The sequence below is a fragment of the Bos indicus genome, chromosome 10, assembly GCF_029378745.1.
Source record: "Bos indicus isolate NIAB-ARS_2022 breed Sahiwal x Tharparkar chromosome 10, NIAB-ARS_B.indTharparkar_mat_pri_1.0, whole genome shotgun sequence".
NCBI lineage: Eukaryota > Metazoa > Chordata > Mammalia > Artiodactyla > Bovidae > Bos > Bos indicus.
The window spans coordinates 15,543,994-15,567,236 of record NC_091769.1 but is presented as its reverse complement, the minus strand read 5'-3'; the positions used below and the strand labels follow the sequence as shown (position 1 = coordinate 15,567,236).

Sequence of the window (23,243 nt, the reverse complement as noted above, 5' to 3'; positions counted from 1 at the left end):
AGTGTAACAGCCATGGCAGCCCCGGGGCCCCCTTACCAAGACCTTTCTGCGGGGCCGGGGAGCGGAACTCCATGAGGTAACTCAGGTAGGGTTTCTCCGTGCTGATCTCGTAGTACCGGATGTTCCCATCACCCTGGGGGCCAGGGGAGAGGGAGGGAAGGAAGAAGGAAGGGCAGGGGAGGGGTTCAGCAGATCCTGGTCCAGGAGGCCACTGAAGAGAGCCTCCACCAGCCCCCAACATGCTCAAAAGGCCACGGAAGCCTGGCTTCTAGGCCCCACTGGGGATGCCATGCAGGACTCGCTAGGGATGGTGGGGTGGTGTGTGTGTGGCGGGTGTGTGTATGCTGGTGGGCCTACAGACAGTCTTCTCGACAAACAAGATCTCCTGGCAGGTGCCTCAAATCACATCATTAGGGATGATGCTCTCCAGGCTCTGATCCTTATTCCCCTGTAAGATCTGGCTCCAGTCCACCCCCAAGGGATCCTCAGTCACTGACACCCAAGTAAAATGAGCATCCGATGCAAGGGTAGGTTTTGATAGAAGACACTGGGGCCGTTTTGGGTCGGGAGAAGGGCAGAGGTTGGGCTCTTCTTGGGAGGTAGGGAGGGATTGAGGGCCCCATGGGGGCAGAGATCTCCCACAGGCTGCCCCCGTCCCTCCCCCACCTTCTGCTACCTTTCCAGCCAGGTAGAGCATGTGGGTGTCAGCGTCGTAGAAGGGGAACAGAAGGCCAGAGAGCCCATCAATTTCCTCCTCAATCAGGGGCATGGACAGGTCCTCCTGCAGGCGGGGGCCCAGGATCAATATCCAGGCAGGATGGCAACTCACCTTCCCCAACTCCAGCAAGGCCCCGGGGCTACAACCCTTTGACATCACCCTCCTCCTCGCCTCCCGTGGCTGACCTGGTCCCAGAGGGCGATCTGTCTCGTGTTCCACCTGGAGACCCCCGTGGTGAGAAGCCGCTTCATGTTCCCCAGGAAGACCACCCGGTTCACTCTGTGGTTTTTGCAGTTCGCCTCCTGATGGAATCAGAGAGCTGGTAAGCCAGGCCCCAGACACTAGGGTATGGGGCTGGGCTGCCTGGAGGGCCCCAGACACATATCCGTGTCCCCACTCCCCGAACCTGTGGATGTTTCCTTGTTTGGAAAAGGGTGATTTTCACATGTGATTTTAAGTGAAAGACCTCGATATGGGGAGACTCCCCAGGATCACCCTCAGGGGTCCTAAATGCCATCACTAGCGTCCTTATTTAGAAGAGAGAGGCAAAGGGAGATTCCACAGATGCAGAAAGGAGAGAAGGTGGCGTGACTGTGGAGGCAGAGACTGGACTGGTGGGGCCACCAGCCAAGGAAGCCCTCGGAAGCTGGGGACACCTTCCCGTGGACGTCTGGCCTCCAGAACTGTGCGAGAGGATCGATTTCTGTTGTAAGGCTCCCCGCTTACAGTAGCTTGTTACAGCAGCCACAGGAAATGAATACAGGTGCTGTGGAGCACGGAGCCCTGGACCAGGAAACCAGACCATATCCCAGAGCGGATGGGGACATGGACCAAGCCCCAGGCAGGGCTGGCGCTGGGCCGGGTGCCAAGTGCCCTCACTGGGGTATCTCTCCGCCGTCACCACAACGCCTACCGCAAGGGCTCTCTGAGGATGCGGAGCTTGAGGCTCAGGACGACCGGGACTCACGCTGGATCACTGCTGGCTGACTCACTTCACCAGGACCTCCTTCTAACTGGGCCGTCCTCTGCCTCTGCTCCTGCCTCTGGGCACCTCCTTTTCCTCCTAACACACACCGGCCCTTTGCCAAGATGAGTCAGCGTCAGGTAGGAACCAGAGGCTGGTGGGGCAGTGCAGAGAGCTGGGCTGGCGTCACTCACTCTGGATTTTAGTTCCAAGTTCTGCCAAAAAGTGGAACCATAGAGGAGTACCTCACCCTCTCTGGGTGTGAGACGGAGGTTGGAGGTCTCTGCTGTTTTATCTTTTCTGCTCAGCAGGGGCACTGGGGTCCAACTGGCTGGGTTTGAATTCTAGCTCCTCCTGTAACTCTGAGATTCCGGTCTGTCATTCTCCGAGAAGCAGTATTCCCATGAGGGAAATGGATGGGAAGAGGAGCAGCGGCCACCTCAAAGGACCGTCACAAGGATTAAATGGGGGTGGGGGGAGGGCGACGCGGAGCCCACAGCATAGTGCATGCCACACAGTGAGCTCTGAGTAAATACTAATGACACTAATAACCATGGTGACTGTTGTTTGTAATAGCAGTCGTTGTAGACGACTTTCTGGTCCTGCAGTATTGGGTTTTTCCAAGATAAATGCATCAGTCTTGCTTGTGTTAGGAGGTAAACCTCAGTTCCCATCCAAATTTTCCAACCCATCTAGTGCCACTATTAGCAGGGAGTTGGTACTCAAGAAATGTAAATTTCTTACTCCCAAATGGCACCTAATCCCTTCCTCGGAGTCAAGACCCAGAATCAAAGACCAAAACTGGAGCTTAGTTCACCATCCACCTTTCCACTTGGAACCACCCCTGAGGCTGGCACCTTCTACCATCTCATCCCATGCAGGTGGCTGGACAGTGAGTCCAAAGTCCCCTCCTCCTGTGCCCACGATGAGCACCCAGGGATTCATGTACAGAAGGGGGTCACCACTTTGGTCTTCAGAGCAGGCAGAAGAATCCCATCTGGGGAGAGGGGTAGAGTCTGGGGATGAGAGAGGCTACCGAGGTCCCTCTGCAGCCAGAACAAGGCAGAGCTCCTACGAGCAGAGAAGGGCCCAGAACAAATGGGCTGGTCCCCAGAGGTGCAGGGCTGGTCCCCAGATGTGCAGGGCGGGTACATGGAAGAGGGGAGCCAGCACAGTCTTTCCTTCCAGGGCTGGCTGACAGCAGAGCCCAAGGTCCCAATACCTTTCCTACCCCTCAAGAAAGATGCGGGGCCTCACCTGCAGGACGCGGCCAGAGCGCGGCTCGATCACACGGAGCTTCTTGTCCTTGCACGTGGTGGTGAGCAGGCTGCCGTCAGTGTTGAAGGACATGCAGAGGATCACATCCGAGTGGCAGTCTATCATTTTCACCGGCTCACCCACGTCCAGGTTCCAGATGAGGACCTGGGAGGGCAGACACGCAGGAGGCAGGCTCAGCCCTGCTGGGAGAGATGCCCTGTGCAGGGTCGCGTGCGCGGGGATGCGGGACTGTGTCAGTGGGTTCTACATCAAAGGTGGATGTGTCTCTGTCACACAACTCCACCACTGTCCTTGGGCAGATCCCAGCCCCGGCCAGGGCTCAGTTCCTACTTCTAGCAAAAAGGATGAGTGTTCCTGGCTGGGTTCCATATCTATTTTGAGGGCATACCTGGGGTAGGGGTTGGGGCTGCATTCTCCCCGCCAGCAGCTTTGGGTTCTTCTTTTTCCTACTAGGAGGGTAGAGACTACTTCTTGGTTAAGAGATGGTCAGGTAGAGAGTGTGGGCATAGAGTGGGCATTTTTTTTTCTTTTTTAAAATTTTTACTAGAGAATAGTTGAGTTCCAGTGTTGTGTTAGTTTCAGGTATGGAGAGGGCATGCTTCTCTGGTATATCAGGGCTGGAGAAGGCAGTAAAGATGCCTCCAGCTTCTGTGGACTGCAGAAATGATGGGCACACAGAAAATGCTCAGCTGTGTGCATGTCAAATGAGCAAATGAATGAGTGAATGAATGGATGTGATGTTGGCTAACAGGCTTGGGAAAGTAACAGTGCTCCCTACAGCCCCCTAAAGATGCCCTTCTCTCTCCCTCTTCCTCCCTGCTGAGCTGGCTCTGGCCACCGTGCCCACCGGCTGCCCACCTTGTAATCGTAGCCAGCACTGAAGAGGATGTTGTTGGTGGTGGGATGCCACTCGACCAGTCCCACACGCCGGCTGTGCCCATGCAACTCCAGGAGCGCCTCCGTCATGTTCCGCTTCAGCCCACCCTCGGGGATCTCCCAGATCCGCACCTGCAGAGCGGAAGGAGGGCCAAGGCTGGTGGGGGCAGGGCCAGGAGAAGCCCCTGCTGGCCCTTCCTTGGACACCAGATCTGCCTAGTAAGACACCTCCTGGCCAGGGCAGTGGGCAGAGCCTGGCTGAGGCTGGGGGGTGGGGGGAGGTTGCAAGGGGTGGTTAGAGAGAAAAGAGACACTCTTCTCTGTGCCTTTGGGAGGATCTTCTCTAAGAAATCTCCGCAGATCTTGGCAACTATTATCGCTGGCATGTTTGTTATTGTTTCAGTCTAGCCAGGCCCAGAGGACCACACATTGAGCAAATTTTAACAAGTGCTGTGTTCAAAGCCTATCTCTGCTTCCCTTCCCACGCCCGTCTATGAATGCCTTCAGCCTCAGCGCCTGTTTGTACCACATGGCCTGTCCTTCACTCTGTCCCCCACCCAGAATGGATACTTGAGCAGAGGGAAACCCATCTGGGAGGCTGGGAGGCCTCCTGAAGATGATGAACTAAGGGCAGAGAAGGCTGAGGTGCTGGACCCTGAGCTGAAAGCATGTCGAGCCTGGAGGTTGTCTTGCGGATGCTGATAAACAAGTAGGAAGAAAAGAGGAAGGTGGAATTCAGAGAGAGGAGTGACCATGTGACCCCAGAGAGAGAAACTGAGCAGTTTCTCTGTCATCTTTGAATTGCATGCATGCATGCTCAGTTGCTAAATCATGTCTGACTCTTTTGGGACCCCATGGACTGTAGTCTGCCAGGCTCCTCTGTCCATGAGATTTCCCAGGAAGAATACTACAGTGGGTCACCATCTCCTTCTGCAGGGGATCTTCCTGACCCAAGGAATGAACCCGCGTCTCCTGCATTGGCAGGTAGATTCTTTACCATTGTGCTATCAGGGAAGTTCGATCTTTGAATTACCCCTTGATTATTATGTTAATGTTGGTAGACTTCTGTTTCTCAAGCCAAACATACTTTGCACAGTTTCAACTATAAATGGGGTGGGGGGTGCAGTTTTTACCTTGCTTTGCCTACTGGCAGAATAAAATAAGCTACTGATTGTAAAAACTTGTAAAGTATAAAATGCTCTAAAGACCTATGGGATTATAGTTCTTGTTATAATTATCATCATCATCATCATTAATACTATTTATTATGATCTAACTGAGTGGAGAGGAAAAAGCACATGTGATTACAGCTTAGGACACCTTTATAACAAATGTTTTGAAAATCTGAACTCCACACTTCCTAGAAAGGAGAAAAACAGGGAAAACAGCTTTGAGATACCATTTATAATCTTCTATTAATAAAACAGCCAACTGAAAGAAACAGTGTTGACAAGATTATACTGGAGCTTATGGATTCAATTGGTGTTGGTAGTATTACAAATCAGAGCAACTCTGTTTTGGAAACAATTTGGCAATCTTTACCAGATTGTTCCCCCTTTGCTGCTGCTGCTAAGTCACTTCAGTTGTATCCGACTCTGTGCGACCCCACAGACAGCAGCCCACCAGGCTCCGCCATCCCTGGGATTCTCCAGGCAAGAACACTGGAGTGGGTTGCCATTTCCTCCTCCAATGCGTGAAAGTGAAAAGTGAAAGTGAAGCCACTCAGTCATGTCCGACTCTCAGCGACCCCATGGACTGCAGCCCACCAGGCTCCTCCATCCATGGGATTTTCCAGGCAAGAGCACTGGAGTAGGGTGCCATTGCCTTCTCCGGTTTCGCCTTTAGTAGGAACTATAAAGACATTTGTATTATATTCTTCAACCTAGTAATTTTGCTCTTAAATTTCAATATAAGCAAAAATCTCCATGCATGAGGATGTTCACTGCAATGTAGAAAATTCAGAAACACTCTAAGTGACCACCATTAGTAATTTAATATGTCATAGCAATATGCAATATTAACCATTCAAAGATAATCGTGATGGCTCAGAACAAATAAGGGAAGTATGCTAAAGAAAGCCAAAGGCAATCCCAAAGACAGGGGAGCAAGGCTGGCAACTGGGGGTGTCCCTAAGGGAATTCCCTTGATGTGGTTTCCTTTCTTGGCACTTTATCCTCAGAGTATAGAAATGAGTATTTCCCACACATGCGTTCCCCTGAAGACCCAGCTCTGAACATATAGATCACGGGAGGCTCCAAGTCTAGCCAGGGATTTATGGTTACTCTTGGGAGCACCATTCTCAGCTTCAAAAAACATATTTGAGAAAAAGTTTATAATTAGGGGACAGTTTGATGTTTTTCCATCCTCAACGTTATAATCTCCTGTGGTTGTCCCAGCTCTCTAGGAAAGCCCAACACTCCACACAGCCCAGCATGCTGGTGGCAGCTGGGGGGAGGGAGGTGACAGAAAGGGGACCCAGGGTGCTCCACGGTCTTTCCCTGACCGCCCTGTGCAAAGGCCTTATGAGATGAGGTCTCACATAGAAGTGGCAGAGAGGGTGGAGTGGGGACCAAGGTAGATGATTCAGTAGTCATCAGTAAGACATGCATTCTTGGGACTTCCCTGGTGGTCCAGTGGCTAAGACTGTGCTCCCAGTGCAGGGTTCAATCCCTGGTCAAGGGACTAGATACCACATGCAGCAACCAGGAGTTCGGGTGCTGCAACTAAGACCTGGCAGAGCCAAAAAAAAAAAAGACACATTCTTCTTGTCCTCCAGTGTCCCAGAGGAAGGTGACTGTTGAAGAGCGGAGACTAAAAAACGCTTGTGTTACACACACAACCCCCACACATTCAATACCTTCCACTTTCTTTCTTTTTTATCCAAAGGGATGCTATGATCCATACACTTCAGCGACTTGCTTCTCTCATGTAACAAGAGCTGGTGGGCATCTTTCCACACCCTCACATAGCCCTGCCTTAGCTTTTTAAGTGGCCAGAAGGACAGCTGCTTTGTGGCCATGCCATGATGGATTTAATCAACTTCTGCGAATGGACACCTGGGCTCTGCCCACTTTTCTCACTGTTGCGATTCATTCTGTGATGATGAGGCCTGACATACAAGTTTGGGCAGGGCCAGGAGTATTCCTGTAAGACCCATGCCTAGCAGTGTTTCACTTTTTTAGTCACTGTAAAATTGTCCTTCAAAGCTGTCCCAGGTTTCACCAGCAGAGTCTGTGTTTCTTTACCTATATCTCTAAAACTGTACCTTCAAAAAGAGGTTTTGGGGACTTCTCTGGTGGTCCAGTGGTAAAGAATCTGCCTGCCAATGGAAGGGATACGGGTTCAATCCCTAGTCTGGGACGGTTCCACATGCCACAGGGCAACTGAATCTGCCCACCACAACTATGGAGCCTGTGCACCCTCGAGTCCACGCGCCACCCAAGAGAAGCCACTGCCATGAGAAGCCCACGGTGCGCTGTAACCAGAGGGTAGCCCCCACGCAGTATCGAGAAAAAAATATTAAAAAGCCCACAGGTTTTTGTTCTTGGATCAAGAAGGGCTTCTCTGGTAGCTCAGCTGGTGAAGAATCTGCCTGCAATGTGGGAGACCTGGGTTCGATCCATGGATTGGGAAGATCCCCTGGAGAAGGGAATGGCTACCCACTCCAGTATTCTTGCCTGGAGAATTCCATGGACTGTATATAGTCCATGGCCTCACAAAGAGTCGGACACGACTGAGCAACTTTCACTTTCAAGAATGCCATCTCCCTGCTGTTGGATCTGCAGGTCTTTGATTCTTAGCAACACTGAGCATCTTTTTCCATGTTGATAGACTACCCTTGTTTGCACTTGACAGGAAGCTTGAGATGCTTTCAGAGTCAAGGGGATGAAACTTTAAGGGGCAGGAAGATAGGCCAACGTGGAGGTGTATGGGGGCAAAAGGTCTTGTCTACGGACACCTCGTACTGTATCTTGAAGACAGCAGAGAAGCACATACACACACGAGCCCACGGCATTCAGTGCATACACACTGACTGAGACAGGAGAGAAAATCTGGCCTGTAAGAAAAATCTTTGAAACAGAAAGTTGAGCCTCACTCATTCCATATACACCTCTTATGAGCCAGGCCCTGGGTACCAATGTGATGGATGCTGAAGTCACCCCATGCCTGCTCTTGATTGGCACACAGTGGGGTCACAGGGCAGACAGCCCATGGAAGCACAGGGATGGGGGAGCCTGAATCCAGTCTGGATGGGGGTGATGAGGTGGGAAGATCCACAAGGTGCAGGGTTAGAAGAGGAGATGTTGACCCACATTTGAAAAGACAGGTTGGGAATGTGGGGAAAGATGAGGAGACAGAAAAACACTCCTGTGAGTGGGTGCAGGCACAGTGGGTGGAAAATTAGGGGTGGGTCAGCCTGGCTGGTGTGGAGCAGGCCAGCAGGTGACAGAGGAAGCCAGAGGCTGGACCCGAAGAGCCCTGCTTGGGCTGTCTCAGCAGAAACGCTTTTTCCAGAACAGCCTGATTCCTGAGGATCCAGCTAACTGAGGCATCCCTGGGTCGCATCACGGGCAGGGTAAAGTAGAGACACCAGGGAAGCTGTGAAGAGTGGGTCCATTCAGGCTGTAATCCCAGGGCCCAAGTGCTGCTGCTGCTGCTGCTAAGTTGCTTCAGTCGTGTCCGACTCTGTGCGACCCCATAGACGGCAGCCCACCAGGCCCCGCCATCCCTGGGATTCTCCAGGCAAGAACACTGGAGTGGGTTGCCATTTCCTCCTCCAATGCATGAAAGTGAAAAGTAAAAGTGAAGTCGCTCAGTCATGCCCGACTATTAGCGACCCATGGACTGCAGCCTACCAGGCTCCTCCATCCATGGGATTTTCCAGGCAAGAGTACTGGAGTGGGGTGCCATTGCCTTCTCCGAGGGCCCAACTAGATGACCTTAGACAAGCCAGTTAACCTCTCTGAGCCTCAGGCTCCTCATCCGGATGATAAATTGAGAGATACATGCCTTTCAGAGGTTAGTATTGAATGAATCTGAACTTCAGGGTCCTTGTGAGTGTGAGGCTTTCTAGCTGCCCACACAGGTTGGTTTGTTGGCATGACAGCTCTGCCTGGTAATGAAGGGGCTAAAAGGGGAGGGGGTGGCAGGTGGTGTCTATGCCCAGGCAAGCCGCTGGACTGGCTCCAAGTCCAGAGGAATGAAGGGCTGCAGCGGGGGAAGCCAAGAATTGTTTTCACCAATAACTGCTAGAATTGGGTCTCAGGTGGAAAATGCCCCACAGGGAAGGAAAGGAGAGTCTTGCCTTAAAACCCCATTTGATTCTAGCCACTTCGCTTCCTGGGATCCAGTTTCTTCTGCTGCATAAAGTAAAATGAAAGTCACTCAGTCATGTCTGACTCTTTGTGACTCCATGGACTATACAGTCCATGGAATTCTCCAGGCCAGAATACTGGAGTGGGTAGCCTTTCCCTTCTCCAGGGGATCTTCCCAGTCCAGGCATTACAGGCGGATTCTTTACCAGCTGAGCCACAAGGGAAGCCTTGCTGCATATTGAGCCAGTATTCGTTAATCTTCCAGACTTCTCTGCTTTCGACACCATTGAATGTTATCACTGGGGAAGAGAGACTACTTCTGTTTGATCCACCACAACAGCTAACAGCTGGCAGCACACGCAACAGGAGCTCAGAGGAGGAGCTGGAGTTCACAGAGGGCCCAAGTAGCTGGAAAGGAATTCCAATCCCTAAACATTCAAGGGATTTGCTGGGAACAAAGAGTGGATGGGCGCGGTAGGTAGATCTGCTCAGAGGTTGCTCTGGAAGAGGTTACTTCAACAGGAAGCCCAGTAGAGTCCGCCAAATCGGATTTCTGGAAGGAAGGGGAGGGGAGAAGTGGCAAAAGCGCTTTCTCCAGCTAAGCCAGCTGTGTCTGGGACTGTCCCTTTCATAAATCCCTGAGTCAGAGCCCCGTTTAGTTAAAGTCAGTTACAATCAAGCCAACGAAATATACCTAGTCACTCCCTGGGTCACGTGTTGGACACTGGGGCCCAGTCCTTAGCCAGTAGCTCACAGTCTGGCGGGGTCGACAGCAGACACAGCTAAGGCAAGGCGGGTGAGAGGCACAGTTCATAAAGCTGCAAAACCAAGTGTCCTGGTGCATAGGGGAGGGAGCACGTGGCTGAGAAGGCCAGAGCTCTGTGGCCCACCAGCTCCATTCCAACCCAGGCTCTGACCTTATCGGCTGCGAGACTTCAGCCAATGTTCAACCTCTCTGAATGTCAGTCTTCTCAACTGTAAGAATAATTACACCTACCATTATCGTTGTTACAAAGACGAAATAAACTATATACCCTACCAAGCAGATGACTAATACATTAGTAATACTTAACAATGCTTTGTTGTTTAGTGACTAAGTCGTGTCCAACTCTTTTCGACCCCCTGAACTGTAGCCCACCAGGCTCCTCTGTCCATGGGATTTCCCAGACAAGAATACTGGAGTGGGTTGCCATTTCCTTCTCCATAATAATGCTTACTTAATATTAATTAAGGATTATAAACAAATTTTAGACAGGTCACATTTTAGATGTGATTTCTATTTTTCATATGTGCTTTGTGGCCCCCTACATAGTCAATGAATGTGGTATTAAGTCTGTCTCCATTTTATGCAATGCAAATACATTTCCTTTTTACAATTATTATGTGATTATGAAGGTGTCTGGCTGGATCTCTCTGCTTTCTGATACACTTAGTGACTAAGTGCTAGTGACTTAGGCCCAGGGCCTACTCAGCCCCTCTGAGAACACTGTTACTAAGTGACAGAAAGCCCTGGTTAGGGGAACTGTTGTTACATCGCTACAGCAAATTGTACTTACTGCCTACATCTGTGGTATAGGAGCTCAGAGGAGGAGCCGAAGTTCATAGCGGTCCTAAGTAGCTGGGAAAAGATATGGATTCCAACTCCTTAGTATTTACTTAAAAACAACACTTTTTGGAGTAGTGTGGGGAGGAATGGGCAAGTATGAGGTATAGTCTCTGCCTTCTGATAGTATCCAATTAAGCTGTACTACATTACATAGCCACGAGCCCAGGATTTCCATCCAGCAAATCCACAGGTACACTGCCTAGAGCTGAGGTCAGAGCAACTCTTTTCTCTTGTCTTTTCTGCAGTGAGAAGAAAAAAAGCATGAAGGTCTTGCCCAGAAGGTCTTGGAACACCCACCTCCTTATTTCTTCCCAACTATTCAGTTTGCTACTAGAAATGGAGTGCATCGCCACTAGCCTAAACAAGAGGCAGAGCCTCCGAGTTTAACGTTGCTATCTTCTGACCACGTAACTGGTTCCTAACGTGGGAAACGGATCACTCCAAAGAGAAGGCAGAGAGAAAGGCCACTCGAGGATTCAGGAGAGAGCGCGACTGAGCGTCTACTGTTGAGAATCTTATGAAGGGGCTGCCAGCAGATGAAATGAAATGGTACACGTGAGGTTGGACACAGGAAGGGATATGTGTTACTTATCATCATTATCATTGTATTATTAATGACTCTCCTTACATAGGTGAGGAAATGAGCCACAGAGAGGTTAGGAAACTTGCCCAGGTTGCACAGCTAGGAAGGGAGAAGCTGGGATTCAAACTCTGGATTTGAACCAGGGAAAATGCCCTGTTTCTCTCCTCTGAACCACCACCCCTGCTCATCCCTTCCTTCTTCCCTGGATGGAATCTGACAAGCTAGCGAGGGTGTGGTCCGTCCTTCTGCTCATCTATTCCAAGAAAGAGGTGTTACTCCTTGGCCCCAAGAATCTAAAAATTACCCCATCTGGGGCACAGACAGCCTTCCAGGCCTCCCACTGATGGTCAGCTCCTCCATTCAAGGGTGGGGTCTTTAAATCCACTGCCCTATTTCTAGGACAGGGAACAGTGCCTGGCGCATCATAGACACCTAAGACACGCTTGTTAAATGTATGAACCAACAGAAGAACCTGAGAAGCCCAGAAACCTTCCGACCATCAGCAGCTTCAGCAATGAGTCACCCGTGGGGAAGCATGCTAGTTCTCGCTTTGGCCAGTGGTGAGCTGGATCGATGGCAAAACACCCCTTCAGTCCTGAATTGGAGGGGGGGCCTGGTGGGGATTTCTTTCCTAGATGTTAAGGCTTAGCATTCAGCTTAGTCCTTTTGGGAAACCAATGATGAAAGGAGTACTGGGGCCTCAAGAAGCACAGAGTGATGTGCATAATGGAAAGAATTTTGAAAAAAAAAGAAAAAAAAAAGAGTCTGGGTCTCTCTCTGTCCCAGCCCTCCAGCCTGCCCTCACTGGGACAGGATATCTAAACGCCTTGGCCCACATTAATGGTTATGAAGTTCTTAGTAACCAAGAAACACTAGATTCATTTTGCTCTCATGATAAACCATTTTATACCAGGGGAACCAGGGCCCAGAGAGGTTAAAGAAGCTGGTAAGATCACAGATCTGGGAAGTGGCAGAGCCAGGATCTGAACCTAGGCCCTTGGCGTCCCAAGCCTAATGATTGAGCCACCCCTCCACACTGGTGGAGTCTCTGTAGCTGCCAGGCACATTGGTAAGGCCTCTCAGGGCTATGTGCTTCCATCTCTAAAAGGAGTGCGTTGCTCCCTTCCAGCTCCAAGAGGTATTGGTTCCCAAGTTTATATGTGTGTGTAGGAGGGCAGGGGGGTGGGTGGCTTCCGGCTGCTTCCAGCAGGACTGACATCCTGCCCCAGCCCACCCCCAGCTCCTGGAGGGGTGGGAAGCATCACCTCTCCTTGGGGGGTTGGGTGAGGACGCTGCTGGATGGAGGAGCAGTGGAATAGAAGGGAAAGGAAAGATACTAAGCCCAGGAGAGGGGCCCGTCTCCCTCCCTCTCCTCCCGCTCTCCTGGGATCGCTCTCTCCTTTCCTTGAGATGTCAGAAACCTCTCTCTGTGGCTGCTGGAGAAGGGCTGGGAGCATGAGGCTTGGGAAGCCATAGCGCCCTTCCCTGCCGCCTGCCAGCCGCCCTCCCTAGCTGCGGCAGAAGCTATAAAAAGCACAGCCCTTCACAATAGGTGACATCACCCAGCGGCGGAAAGAACTGGATTCTGCCAGATGCCAGGGAGAGTTACAGCCCCCAGCCTTCCCTCAGGATGGGAGCCCCTTGGGAAAGGGCTTGGTATGCGCTTGCATCCCTGAAAGGAGGGGCTTAGACTCTGGAAGACCTCCTCATGCCCTAAGGGAGAAGAGACTGGGGGGAGGAAGGGACCTGGGGGGTGAACTTCACTGGAGAGTTTTCAACGGATGGGGATATGGGAAAAGAGCTGGGAGCGGGGTGGAGGCCGGCTGGACCCCCTCAGTGTGCTCTGAACGTTGTGACACAAGCAGAGGGTGGGGAGTGGGCGTGCAGGGCCTGCCAGGATCTCTTTGGGTCTCTTCGGGAGCTGGTTCCCTCCCCAGCTCTGGCATTTAGCACAGTGTCTGGCATACAGTACGTGTGCTGACTGACCTCTTAACCTTGGTTCTGGGTGTGGTGTCTGAGGCGCAGTAAGATGGTTATGTGATCTGGAGTGGGTTGAAGGGTGCCTGACCCTGGAGGGGGCAATGGCAGAGATGGGAAGGTCAATCAGAGCGGTGCTGGCAGCATTGACCAGCCTCCTCTCCCCACCCTGGGGGCTGCTGGTCCTCTGCCTTTCCAGCTCCCCTCCTAGGACCCGGGCAAGGATGCCCTGCTCCGTGTGCCCTCAGCGCCCTGCATGGGCTTGGCATAGGGAGCTCGCTGAGTCGGAGAGACTGAGTGTCAGATGGATCTGAACTGTCAGCCCCTCCAGGCTCTGAGCCTCAGTTTCCTCACCTAAAGCCAGGGCTGTGAGTAGCTGCTCAGGGTGCCGGCTGGGAGTCAGGAGACCTGGGTTCCAGGTCCGTCTGGGACGTAAGCCCCTGTGTGATCCTGGGCCCTCGGTGTGCCCTTCTCCAGGAGGGGCTTGTTTCCAGCCATGGCAGGGGCAGGGGGGATACTGACTCCAATGCCAAGACCTCTGGCCCTGAGGCTGGGGAGGGGCAGAGACATATGGGTCACGGCACGGGCTCCGGGCTGCCTGGACTGGCAGCCAGAGCAAGAGCTTAGTTCCTCTCTGTTCTGGAGACTTAATCCCCTTCTCTCTGGTGAGCAGCCCCGGGCCAACCCCTCTCTCCCTGTGCTCCCAAGCCCCATGTTCTTTCTCTTTATACCCTCAACACGTACATGAGCACACTCCACTCCTGGGCACTCCCTTCCTCTCTGCTGAGCCACATTCCAGCACCAGCCCAGCTGGCTGGGGTTCCACGTCTTCCACAAAGCTACTGTGACCCATCCAGCCCCTTCCCTGACTCCAGAGCGTGCAGTGTCTCCACGCCGCACAGGTGTAGGGGCTCCTGTTCAGATGGCTTGAGAAGCACAAGTCTCACTTCAAAGTTCAGCTGCTCACCCTGGTGTCCCAAGCCTTCCCTCTCTGCTCCTGGCCTCCGTTCACAGCCTCCCTTCCTGCCCAGTCACCGTCTCCATTTTGCTGCAGAAAGTAGCCAAACCTGATGGACTGTGCCCATCACAACTTCTTACCCTCCTTTCTTATGCTGTGCCCTGCCCTTGATGTTGCTGCTCTCAGGAATCCTCTTGAGTTGACTCAGGGCTTTGACTTTTAGGAGTTGGTCAAGCCCATTCTACTCTATTAGCTCTCTCCGCAACACTCCCTTTTACTAGACAACTGTGCCAGCTGACCTCCTCCCTACCCCCTAATTTATTAACCAGTGGGGACTATTTACTGTGAATCTTTTTCTTTGGATAATTCATTAGATGGACTATATTCATTCTCATGTACTCATTTATCTTTCTATTCAATTCAGCTACCTAGTCACCTTCATCCTGCCCTTTTTCCTTCCTTCCATTCATCTATCTATCCATTATTCATCCATCCAGTGATCTGTCCATTAGTGTAGTCATCAATCCAAAGATCCATTCATCTAGTCATCTGTCCATACATTCATCCATCCATCCAACCAACCATCCCATCAAATACCTACTAAGCATCTACTAGGTACTAGGCTCTGTGCTGGATGCTTGGGATTCAGAACCAAAAGGCCACGAGCTCTGTTCTCAGGAGCTCTCAGGCCAGTCTGGAAAGACAGGAGACATGAGCACCAAAGTTTCTTCTAGTTCCAATATCCTGGGAGTCTATGACCTGCCCCCAGACTATGCCAGTGAGCACTAGAGATGCTTGTGGTCTGATCTTCCCTCATCTGGGAACACCAGGGGCTGGAGCAGCCCTCCTCACCAGCTCAGCTGAGGCTCTGAAATCCCATCTTGCTCCCAGGCTGGTGTGTTGACATTGCCGAAGGGCAATTGAGGAAAGGCCTGGGGCCCTTCTCCAGAAACACAGACACGGCTGCCAACACCTGACTCTGCTTCACGTGTGCAAGTCAGCAGAGCCTGGGGAAAGGGCGATCAGAAAGCAGCTTCACATGTTGCTCTCCCTGGATTCTTTATCTCCCCTTTCCAAATTACCTGCCTCCTTTCTTCCCTCATCTCATGCCTCTTCTCATCTCTCTTCTCCTTCCCTCTGTCTCCCTGTTCCCTCCTCCTCACTTTCCTTCCCCTGTTTCTTCTTTCTCCTCATTAAGTGGTAGGACACGTGGTGTTCAAATTCTGGGCCACCACTGTGGGTCCCTGGACAAGTCATGACAAACCTCAGCCTTGTGTCCATCCCTAAAACCATGGCTCACAGAGGAAAAAACTACCCAGCCTGCAAGAACAGGGTCTCTTTTGCTCATGGCTCATCCATTTCTCCCCCTTTCCCCTTCTTCCTTGCCCATGTTCCTCTTCTGATCCTTCTCCTTTTGCGATCACCGATGAGTGCCAAATCACAGATTTAATCTTTTTGTTCTGTTCTCACCTACAAAGTCAACACCCCCGAACGAAATCACGGGAAAGGCAGCAGACCTGCCATACAGTTCATGGACTGGCTGCCTGTCCTCTTCCTCACTCCCTGTCCCGGGGCTAGCTGAAGGGATGACCAAGAGGTCAGGAGAGGGGCAACGAAGGGAGAAGGGGTGAATTTAGGGAGGAAGCAGGGAGGCGTCCCCGTGCGCCCACCCTCCCCGGGGAACACCCCTCCTGCTCACCGACGTGTCCTCTGAGCACGAGGCAATGATGTTGTCGATGAAGGGGTTCCACTTGATGTCCAGCACATTGCCCTGGTGACCGCAGACCTTGGGGTAGTTGGGTTCGATCCTGCCCGTCTGCCAAGGAGAGAGAGAGAGAAAGAGAAGAGAGAAGGGCATTAGTTTGATGGCCCTGGGATGACCTGAAAGAAGAGCCAGAAGGTCCTAGAGAGTCCACTGATGTTTTTGGATCCCTGCATCCAGCTGGGCCATACTGCTCTGTGGCTGCATCCTCCCAACACTGAATGGTGGTGGGAGGGTCCCAGAGCAGGGTGGGTGGGGCCACGCTGGTCCACATGACATCTGAGTGCAACTTAGAGAAAGGTGTCCCTTCCTCAAGTAAAAACATCTAAAGTTAAGATGTAACCATCCACCTGAACCACCAAAGCCTGGTGGGCAGCAGCCCTGGCAGTTCGTGGGCCATATGTCTGTACTCCCACCCCATCTCTAGGGGGAGCTGACCCGGACAGGTTTGGATCAAGAGGCGGCTCTTTCCTGCCCTCCAGGAATCGGCGGAGAGGTCTGAATCTCAGGGCACACACGCCCATGTTAATCTGCCTGGGATGTGATCGGTGCTGTTCCCAGATGCGGCAGGGGCTTGTTCAGTGTGCACCTTAGACACCTGTGCCAGGCGCCCTGAGGCTGAAAGCACCGTCTCTGGAACCACAGAGGCCTGTGTTTGAATCACAGCTCTGCCGCTTTTGAGCTCAGAGGCCTTCGGAAAGTCAATGAACTTCTCTGGGCCTCCGTTTCCGCATTTCCTTTCTTTCTTTCTTTCACTGCTTCAGCAACTTTATTTTCAGACACGTGGATATAAAATCAGCTGGAAAGCTTGAGAGTGCAGCTGTCATAAGAGAGGTTCCTCATTAGTATTGCTGTGCAGACTAAATGAACCAATGTGCTTAACAGAGTACTTAGTGTGGAGATTATCATCATAGTGAATGCCCCATACCCGATACTAGTTATTATCATACAGCTGAGATGACACCTCCTCCAGGAAGTCTTCCTTCAACAGATCAAGCACTCCTCCTCTGTGAGCTCACTGTATTCTGCGCTTCCCTCTATTATAGGCACCATCACAAAGAACTGCAGTCTGCTTCTGTCTGTTTATGAGCAACTCAGGACTGCCTTGTCTCTGAATCTCCAGCAGCTCACAAGTCTGGCAGACAGTAGGTGCTCAGTACATGACTTGAAAGACATCCTGCAGTGGAGATGTAGTCCACAAAAGATGGAGCAAGGGGAGTCGGGGTGAGGGGTAGTTTCCATGCCTACTGGCTGCAAAGGTGGGAGGGAAGAGAGGAGAAATGGGAGACAGAGGCTGCGTCTCCATTCCCCAGGTTGTTTAACATGAGATTTTTGGTGTGTGGAGGAAACAGGAAGGGTTTTCCCAGTCACTGCCCATCGGCTAACAATGGTTAGATGATCAGAGGCACCTGAGGCAGGCCAAACCTCACCCTCCTTTAAGTTCCTCAACTGAATAAGGAGGAAATCAACCCGTTTCAGGCAGGCCCCTGCTACACGTGCCTTATAGTTCACCAGTGTGATGGGGCAAGAGTTATTTCAGAGTGTGTGTCCTGCCGTAACCTCTTCCCCACCCACTTCTTGTCTGAATGTCTATCTCCAGGTTGTCTGATTTTTTTTATGACACAGAAATGGCAGTGGTATGGAGGGTGAGGGATGAGGCAGAGAAAGAGAGAGGAAAAAGGCCTCAGAGAGTGTACTTGGGAGAACTTCACTGACACTGTATCCTGGGGGAAATTAGAGAATTAAGGAAAGGGATTTGGGGAATATGGCTCTAAGTTAAGAATGGGATCCCCTTTTGCATCCTATGAGGGATGCAATATGAACTGGAATACCCTTTTCAATTATTTTTAGGCTGTTGGACTATGTTTCTTTAAATGAGACTCTGAGCAGAGATTGATCCACACATGGCCCTAGGATTTGCTAGGGTTACAAAGTAGCTTCTTTAACTCTCACAAAACCCTGGGAGTTAGGCATGAGGAAATGAGTGCCCAGAAATGTTAAGCAACTTGCCCAAGGTCACCCAGCTGAAAGCTAAGCTAGGATTCCCACACAGGGGTGACCCTCAAAGCTGAGCTGAACCCCACTGCTTATTGCTGGCCAACTCCCCTCCTCCAGCTCTGATGGCCATGGGCCGACAGGCCCTGCATCACCTGTTTGCACAGCTCACGTGCTCTCTGCCAGAGCCTTCTCTCCTTACATCTGATCCTGAAGGCTGCCCTGAGTGGTCCCTGAGTAAAGCTGTCTGCATTCAGCTTTTGGTACCCAGGCAGATCTCAGGGGCACCGAATCAGTCAGTCAGTAGGTAGCCAGCAGCTGGCAGCAGCTTCTGGTCAGCAGCCTGCAGGTGACGTCCTGGAGGGACAGGGGAAGCCACATCACTGGAATGTATTCAGAATGGGGAGAGGTCAAGTTTCCTCTACACTGGGGGTGTGTGGGGGGTGGGCTTCCCAGATGGTGCAGTAGTAAAGAGCCCACCTGCCAATGCAAAAGACGCTGGAGATGCGGGTTCGATCCCTGGGTCAGGAAGAGCCCCCATGGCAACCCACTCCAGTATTCTTGCCTGGGAAATCTCATGGACAGAGGAGCATGGTGGGTTATCAGTCCATGGGGTTGCAAAGAGTCAGACACAGCTGAGCGCACACCCACGCACCATCCTGACAGAGCGCACCCTTCCAGGTGGACTTGCCTTTTCAGAATGGATGCCTTCCCCAAAGGGATGGTTAGCGTTGATTTTCATGACTGGATCACATTGTTGTTCTTGTAAATGGTGACCTGCAGAATCTGCTCGGCTGTACACAGTGCCCTCAATGGGAGGGACCTCTTTTCAAACTGGCAGCTCTGACTTTCCCGTTGTATATGGTGGGCTTCACATAATTTTTTTTGTTGTTTTGGCTGCGCCATGCACCTTGTGGGGTCTTAGTTCCCCAACCAGGGATCAAACTCTGACCCACGGCAGTGAAACCACTGAATCCTAAACCACTGGACTGCCAGGGAATTCCCCAAATTGTGTTTGAAAGACAAGATTTATTGCTAAGAGGAAAAGTTTTGAAAACCACAGTTATATAGAGAAATCAAGCAAATTTTAAAATACAATTATTAACACCAGGAGAAGAACTGCATAAGAAAGCTTATACAATCATAGTGATAATGACTTATGGACAATATTTACATTGTGGTAATAATGTAAATCCTGAATGTTTATTTAAACATGAGTTGTGTTATAATATATTGGGCTGGCAGAGGAAGGAAAAATGTGTGTGCGTAGAGTTAAGACGGGAGACCAAGCTGCTGGAGAGCCAGATCCTCATCTTCCATAATAGGAAGTCAACAGACAATGTCTAAGATTTAAAAAAAATCAAGACATTGAAGAGAAAGCATGGAATTAAGAAATACAAAGAGAAGTACAAAAAGAAACAGCTCAAAACATTGGAAGCAGCTAAGAAGTAGGAAATGAGGGGTGTGGCAAAGTAAGGTAAAGATCGAGGGGACAGGGCCTGGTGTGCTAGTAAGCGTTTAACAACTGATTTTCCAGGAAAAAAAGGTCCTGGTTTGGAACATATGCCAATTTCAGTGGCAAATGCCCATCATTTCAAACTACCACGGTGCTATCACCAGAAGTAGAGTTAAAAGAGACTTAGGCGGCTTCCCTGGTGGAGACAGGGGATAAGAACCTACCTGCCAGTGAGGAGGACACAGGTCTGATCCCTGGTCCAGGAAGATTCCACAGGCCAAGGAGCCACTAAGCCCAGGAGCCACAGCTACTGAGCCTGTGTGCTGCAATTACCAAAGCTGGTGTACTGTCGTTACTCAAGCCTGTGCATCCAGAGCCGGTGCTCTGCAACAAGGGAAGCCGTTCAGTGAGAAGCCCATGCACCATATCTAGAAAGGAGCCCCCACTCGCCACAGCTAGAGAAAATCCATGTGTAGCAACGAAGACCCAGCACAGCCAGGAAATAAATAAATTAAATAGGATGCATTTATTAGAAAAAAAGAGACAGTAGCACACGACAGTAGTAATATAATTAGGAAGAAATAAATGTTTAATATTTAGTACTTCTATTTTTAACATAATTCATTTAAGTGAAAGTTGCATAACTTAAATTTTAATAAACATGCTTAAAAAGTGGCAGGGAAAACTTCTAAAAATTTAACAATAAGCAAAAATTAAACAAAAATTTAAACATGAGCTGGTGTAAGCCCACCCCAACACATCCCTTGCAGTGTTATAGGCCTCAGTACTCTTAGACTTCATGACCCCTGTACAATTATTACTCTTAGAGCCCTGACAAAGAACAAACAAATAAAATGCATGTATCAGGTGTTCTAAAGGAAGCTTGTTCTGAAATTTTTTCCTGAATTTGTAATAAGTGTGAACAATCCTCTCCTAGACCCTTCAAATGCCTCTGTTTTCTGTTCTACTCTCTGGATGGGGGTGTGGCTAGAGACCAAATGCAGATCTGGTTCTTCACGGCAACCCAACACCGCCTTCTCATACTTGTGCTCATGGCAACACTAATAGCTATTATTAATATAGCAATATAATCAAACATATTAATTTACAGATATCATCACATTTAATCCTCATAGCAACCCCAGCTTATATCTGAGAAAACAGTTGTGTAAAGAGCTTCTCCCAGGTGGCGCTAGTGGTAAAAAACCTGCTTGCCAACGCAGGAGAAGTAAGAGGCGTGGGTTTGATCCCTGGGTCAGGAAGATTCCCTGGAGGAGGTCAGGGCAACCTACTCCAGTATTCTTGCTGGCATGTCCCATGGGCAGAGGAGCCTGGTGGGCTACAGTCCATAGGGTTGCACAGAGTTGGACGCAACTAAAGCGACTTGCTGCTGCTAAGTCACTTCAGTCGTGTCCGACTCTGTGAGACCCCATAGATGGCAGCCCACCAGGCTCCCCCGTCCCTGGGATTCTCCAGGCAAGCACACTGGAGTGGGTTGCCATTTCCTTCTCCAGTGCATGAAAGTGAAAGGTAAAAGAGAAGTCGCTCAGTCGTGTCCGACTCTTAGCGACCCCATGGACTGCAGCCTACCAGGCCCCTCCGTCCATGGGATTTTCCAGGCGAGTACTGGAGTGGGGTGCCATTGCAAAGAGCTGCTAAGGAGTGAAGTCAAACTTTCTCACTGTTTCATAACTTTAGAATCACTGTTGAGACGGTCAGCTCACAGAATTGTTCCAGGAGGAGGGTTCCCTGGGTCCCGGGGTCTACCCTGCCATTTGAACCTCAAAGGGAGCTTAAGCCTCAACAGAGCTGGGACAGAAATCTTGCTGCATGGGGTGGGGAGGGGGTGCCTGTTACACGATGTCTATAATCATTGGGGAGATCTTCAGACTGTTAGGGCAGGCCTTGTCCTGGCCACCTTGAAGGATAAATCCAGTCCCCTTCACTGGGACAGACCTTCGATGTCAGATGGCAGCTGTCATGCACCCTGAGTCTTCTCAAGGAGGAGCCCAGAGCTGGAGATCAGGCTGCAGCTCAAATATACCTGAGCTGCCAAAAGACAGAGCTGGGAGGGGCTGGGACATGGCCTCTACAGGGTGCGGGGGAGTGCCAAGCAGGGCAAATTCCCCACAGATCCGTTTGACAGGGTCTTGGGCTTCCCTGGTGGCTCAGACGATCAAGAATCAGCCTGCAATGTAGGCTACCTGGGTTCGACCCTTGGCTTGGGAAGATCCTCTGGAGGAGGGCATGGCAACTCACTCCAGTATTCTTGCCTAGAGAATCCCCATGAACAGAGGAGCCTGGTGAGCTACAGTCCATGGGGTCGCAAAGAGTCAGACATGACTGAGTGACTAAGCACAGCACAGGACAAAGATTTTTGTTTTTATTTGTATTATGTATTTTTTATATTTTGGCCATGCCACTCAGCTTGTGGGACCTCAGTTTCCAGACCAGGGATCGAATCTGGGCCATGGCAGTGACAACACTGCATCTTAACTACTAGGTCACCAGGAAACTCCCTCAAAGACTTTGAAAAGTTTCTTGGCCTTTGATCAATAACTCCACTTTGGGAATGCATCCCAGAGAAATGAACAGGGAAGCATACTAAGACATTCACTGCCCGGTTATTTATAAGAAGGAACAAAAATAAAAGCTCAACAATGGCACATTGCGGAAATGAATTTTAGGATGCCAATACAATGGAATATTATGATGTCACTTAAAATCATATTTTCAAAAAATATTTAATGACATGGGAATTGCTCAAGGGCTAATGGTAAGTGAAACAGTCAGAATCAAGTTTATGCCTAAAATGATCCCTAGCTATTAAAAAAAAAACACACAGTCTGTAAGAAAATGCATCAAAAGGTTAATAGCCAACAATCTCTCATTAGTTGGATATTAGTGTTTCTCATTTTTCTGCAATGAACATTTATAATTTCTAATAAAAATATAAATGTCATTTAAAACACACACACACTCACCATAGTGTTTTGTTTCTGGTACCCCAGGTGGGAGATGATCACCATAGATTTGATTGAAAACTATCCCTCTCCGGTTTCGGTTAAGCAGGTCTTAAGAAAATGAGATGCAGGCTCATACTGACCAGATTTACATGTTTCAGAAGCTTTGGTGGAACATTGATATGGTTTGCTCATACAGGTTTCTTTACTCACTTGTTGCCACACAGATAGTTTAGGGGAAAATAAGATCCTTGAAATTGAATAAAATTATATAGCTAATTGAAAATATGTTTCAGCGAGTGTGTGTGTGTGTGTGTGTGTGTGGTGCATGTGTGCAGGCAGGCCAGGCTCTCCCTTGGAGAGGCTGGAGGGTGTGGCTCACCCAGAAGATTGCCAGGGGAACGGCGGGTGCCCTGGGCCCCAGTCCAGGCTTTATTTGAACCCAGTGAACTGACTGAGATATTTTCAAAACAACCTGCATTGCAGCTTCAGCTTCCTAGAATTTCCCATGGTTGCAAAGCTGAATTTTGCACACAGAAGCAAAATGTTTTCTTACCTGGGGAATCAGCTTAGTGAGGCAGAAAGAAAAGAGTGAGCAGGAGGCGGGGTTTCTAGGCCCAATCTCAGGCCACCTCATCAACCGAATGACCTTGAATGTGCCCCTTGGCTTCTCTGGGCTTCCCAGATTCCTAGACCCTGGGCAAGTCCCTTCCAGCTTCTTCCTGGCTGCCCATTTTACTGTATGAAGCCAGGCACACCCGCAACCAGAGGGCCCAGCTTCTGGCACACCAG

General features: G+C 50.4%; 1 protein-coding gene across 5 annotated transcripts in view; it reads right to left on the bottom strand.

Annotated features, from left to right (window-relative positions):
- The window catches only part of CORO2B (coronin 2B), a 148,457-nt gene that overhangs the window by 11,121 nt on the left and 114,093 nt on the right, over positions 1-23,243 (bottom strand). For all 5 annotated transcript variants that reach the window (XM_070796978.1, XM_070796977.1, XM_070796976.1 and 2 more), the window contains exons 3-8: positions 15,975-16,091; positions 3,819-3,968; positions 2,940-3,104; positions 904-1,020; positions 677-781; positions 37-133 (exon numbers count right to left, since the gene is read on the bottom strand). In XM_070796978.1, the coding sequence (XP_070653079.1) occupies positions 37-133; positions 677-781; positions 904-1,020; positions 2,940-3,104; positions 3,819-3,968; positions 15,975-16,091 (751 nt within the window). The remainder of the gene's footprint in view (positions 1-36; positions 134-676; positions 782-903; positions 1,021-2,939; positions 3,105-3,818; positions 3,969-15,974; positions 16,092-23,243) is intronic.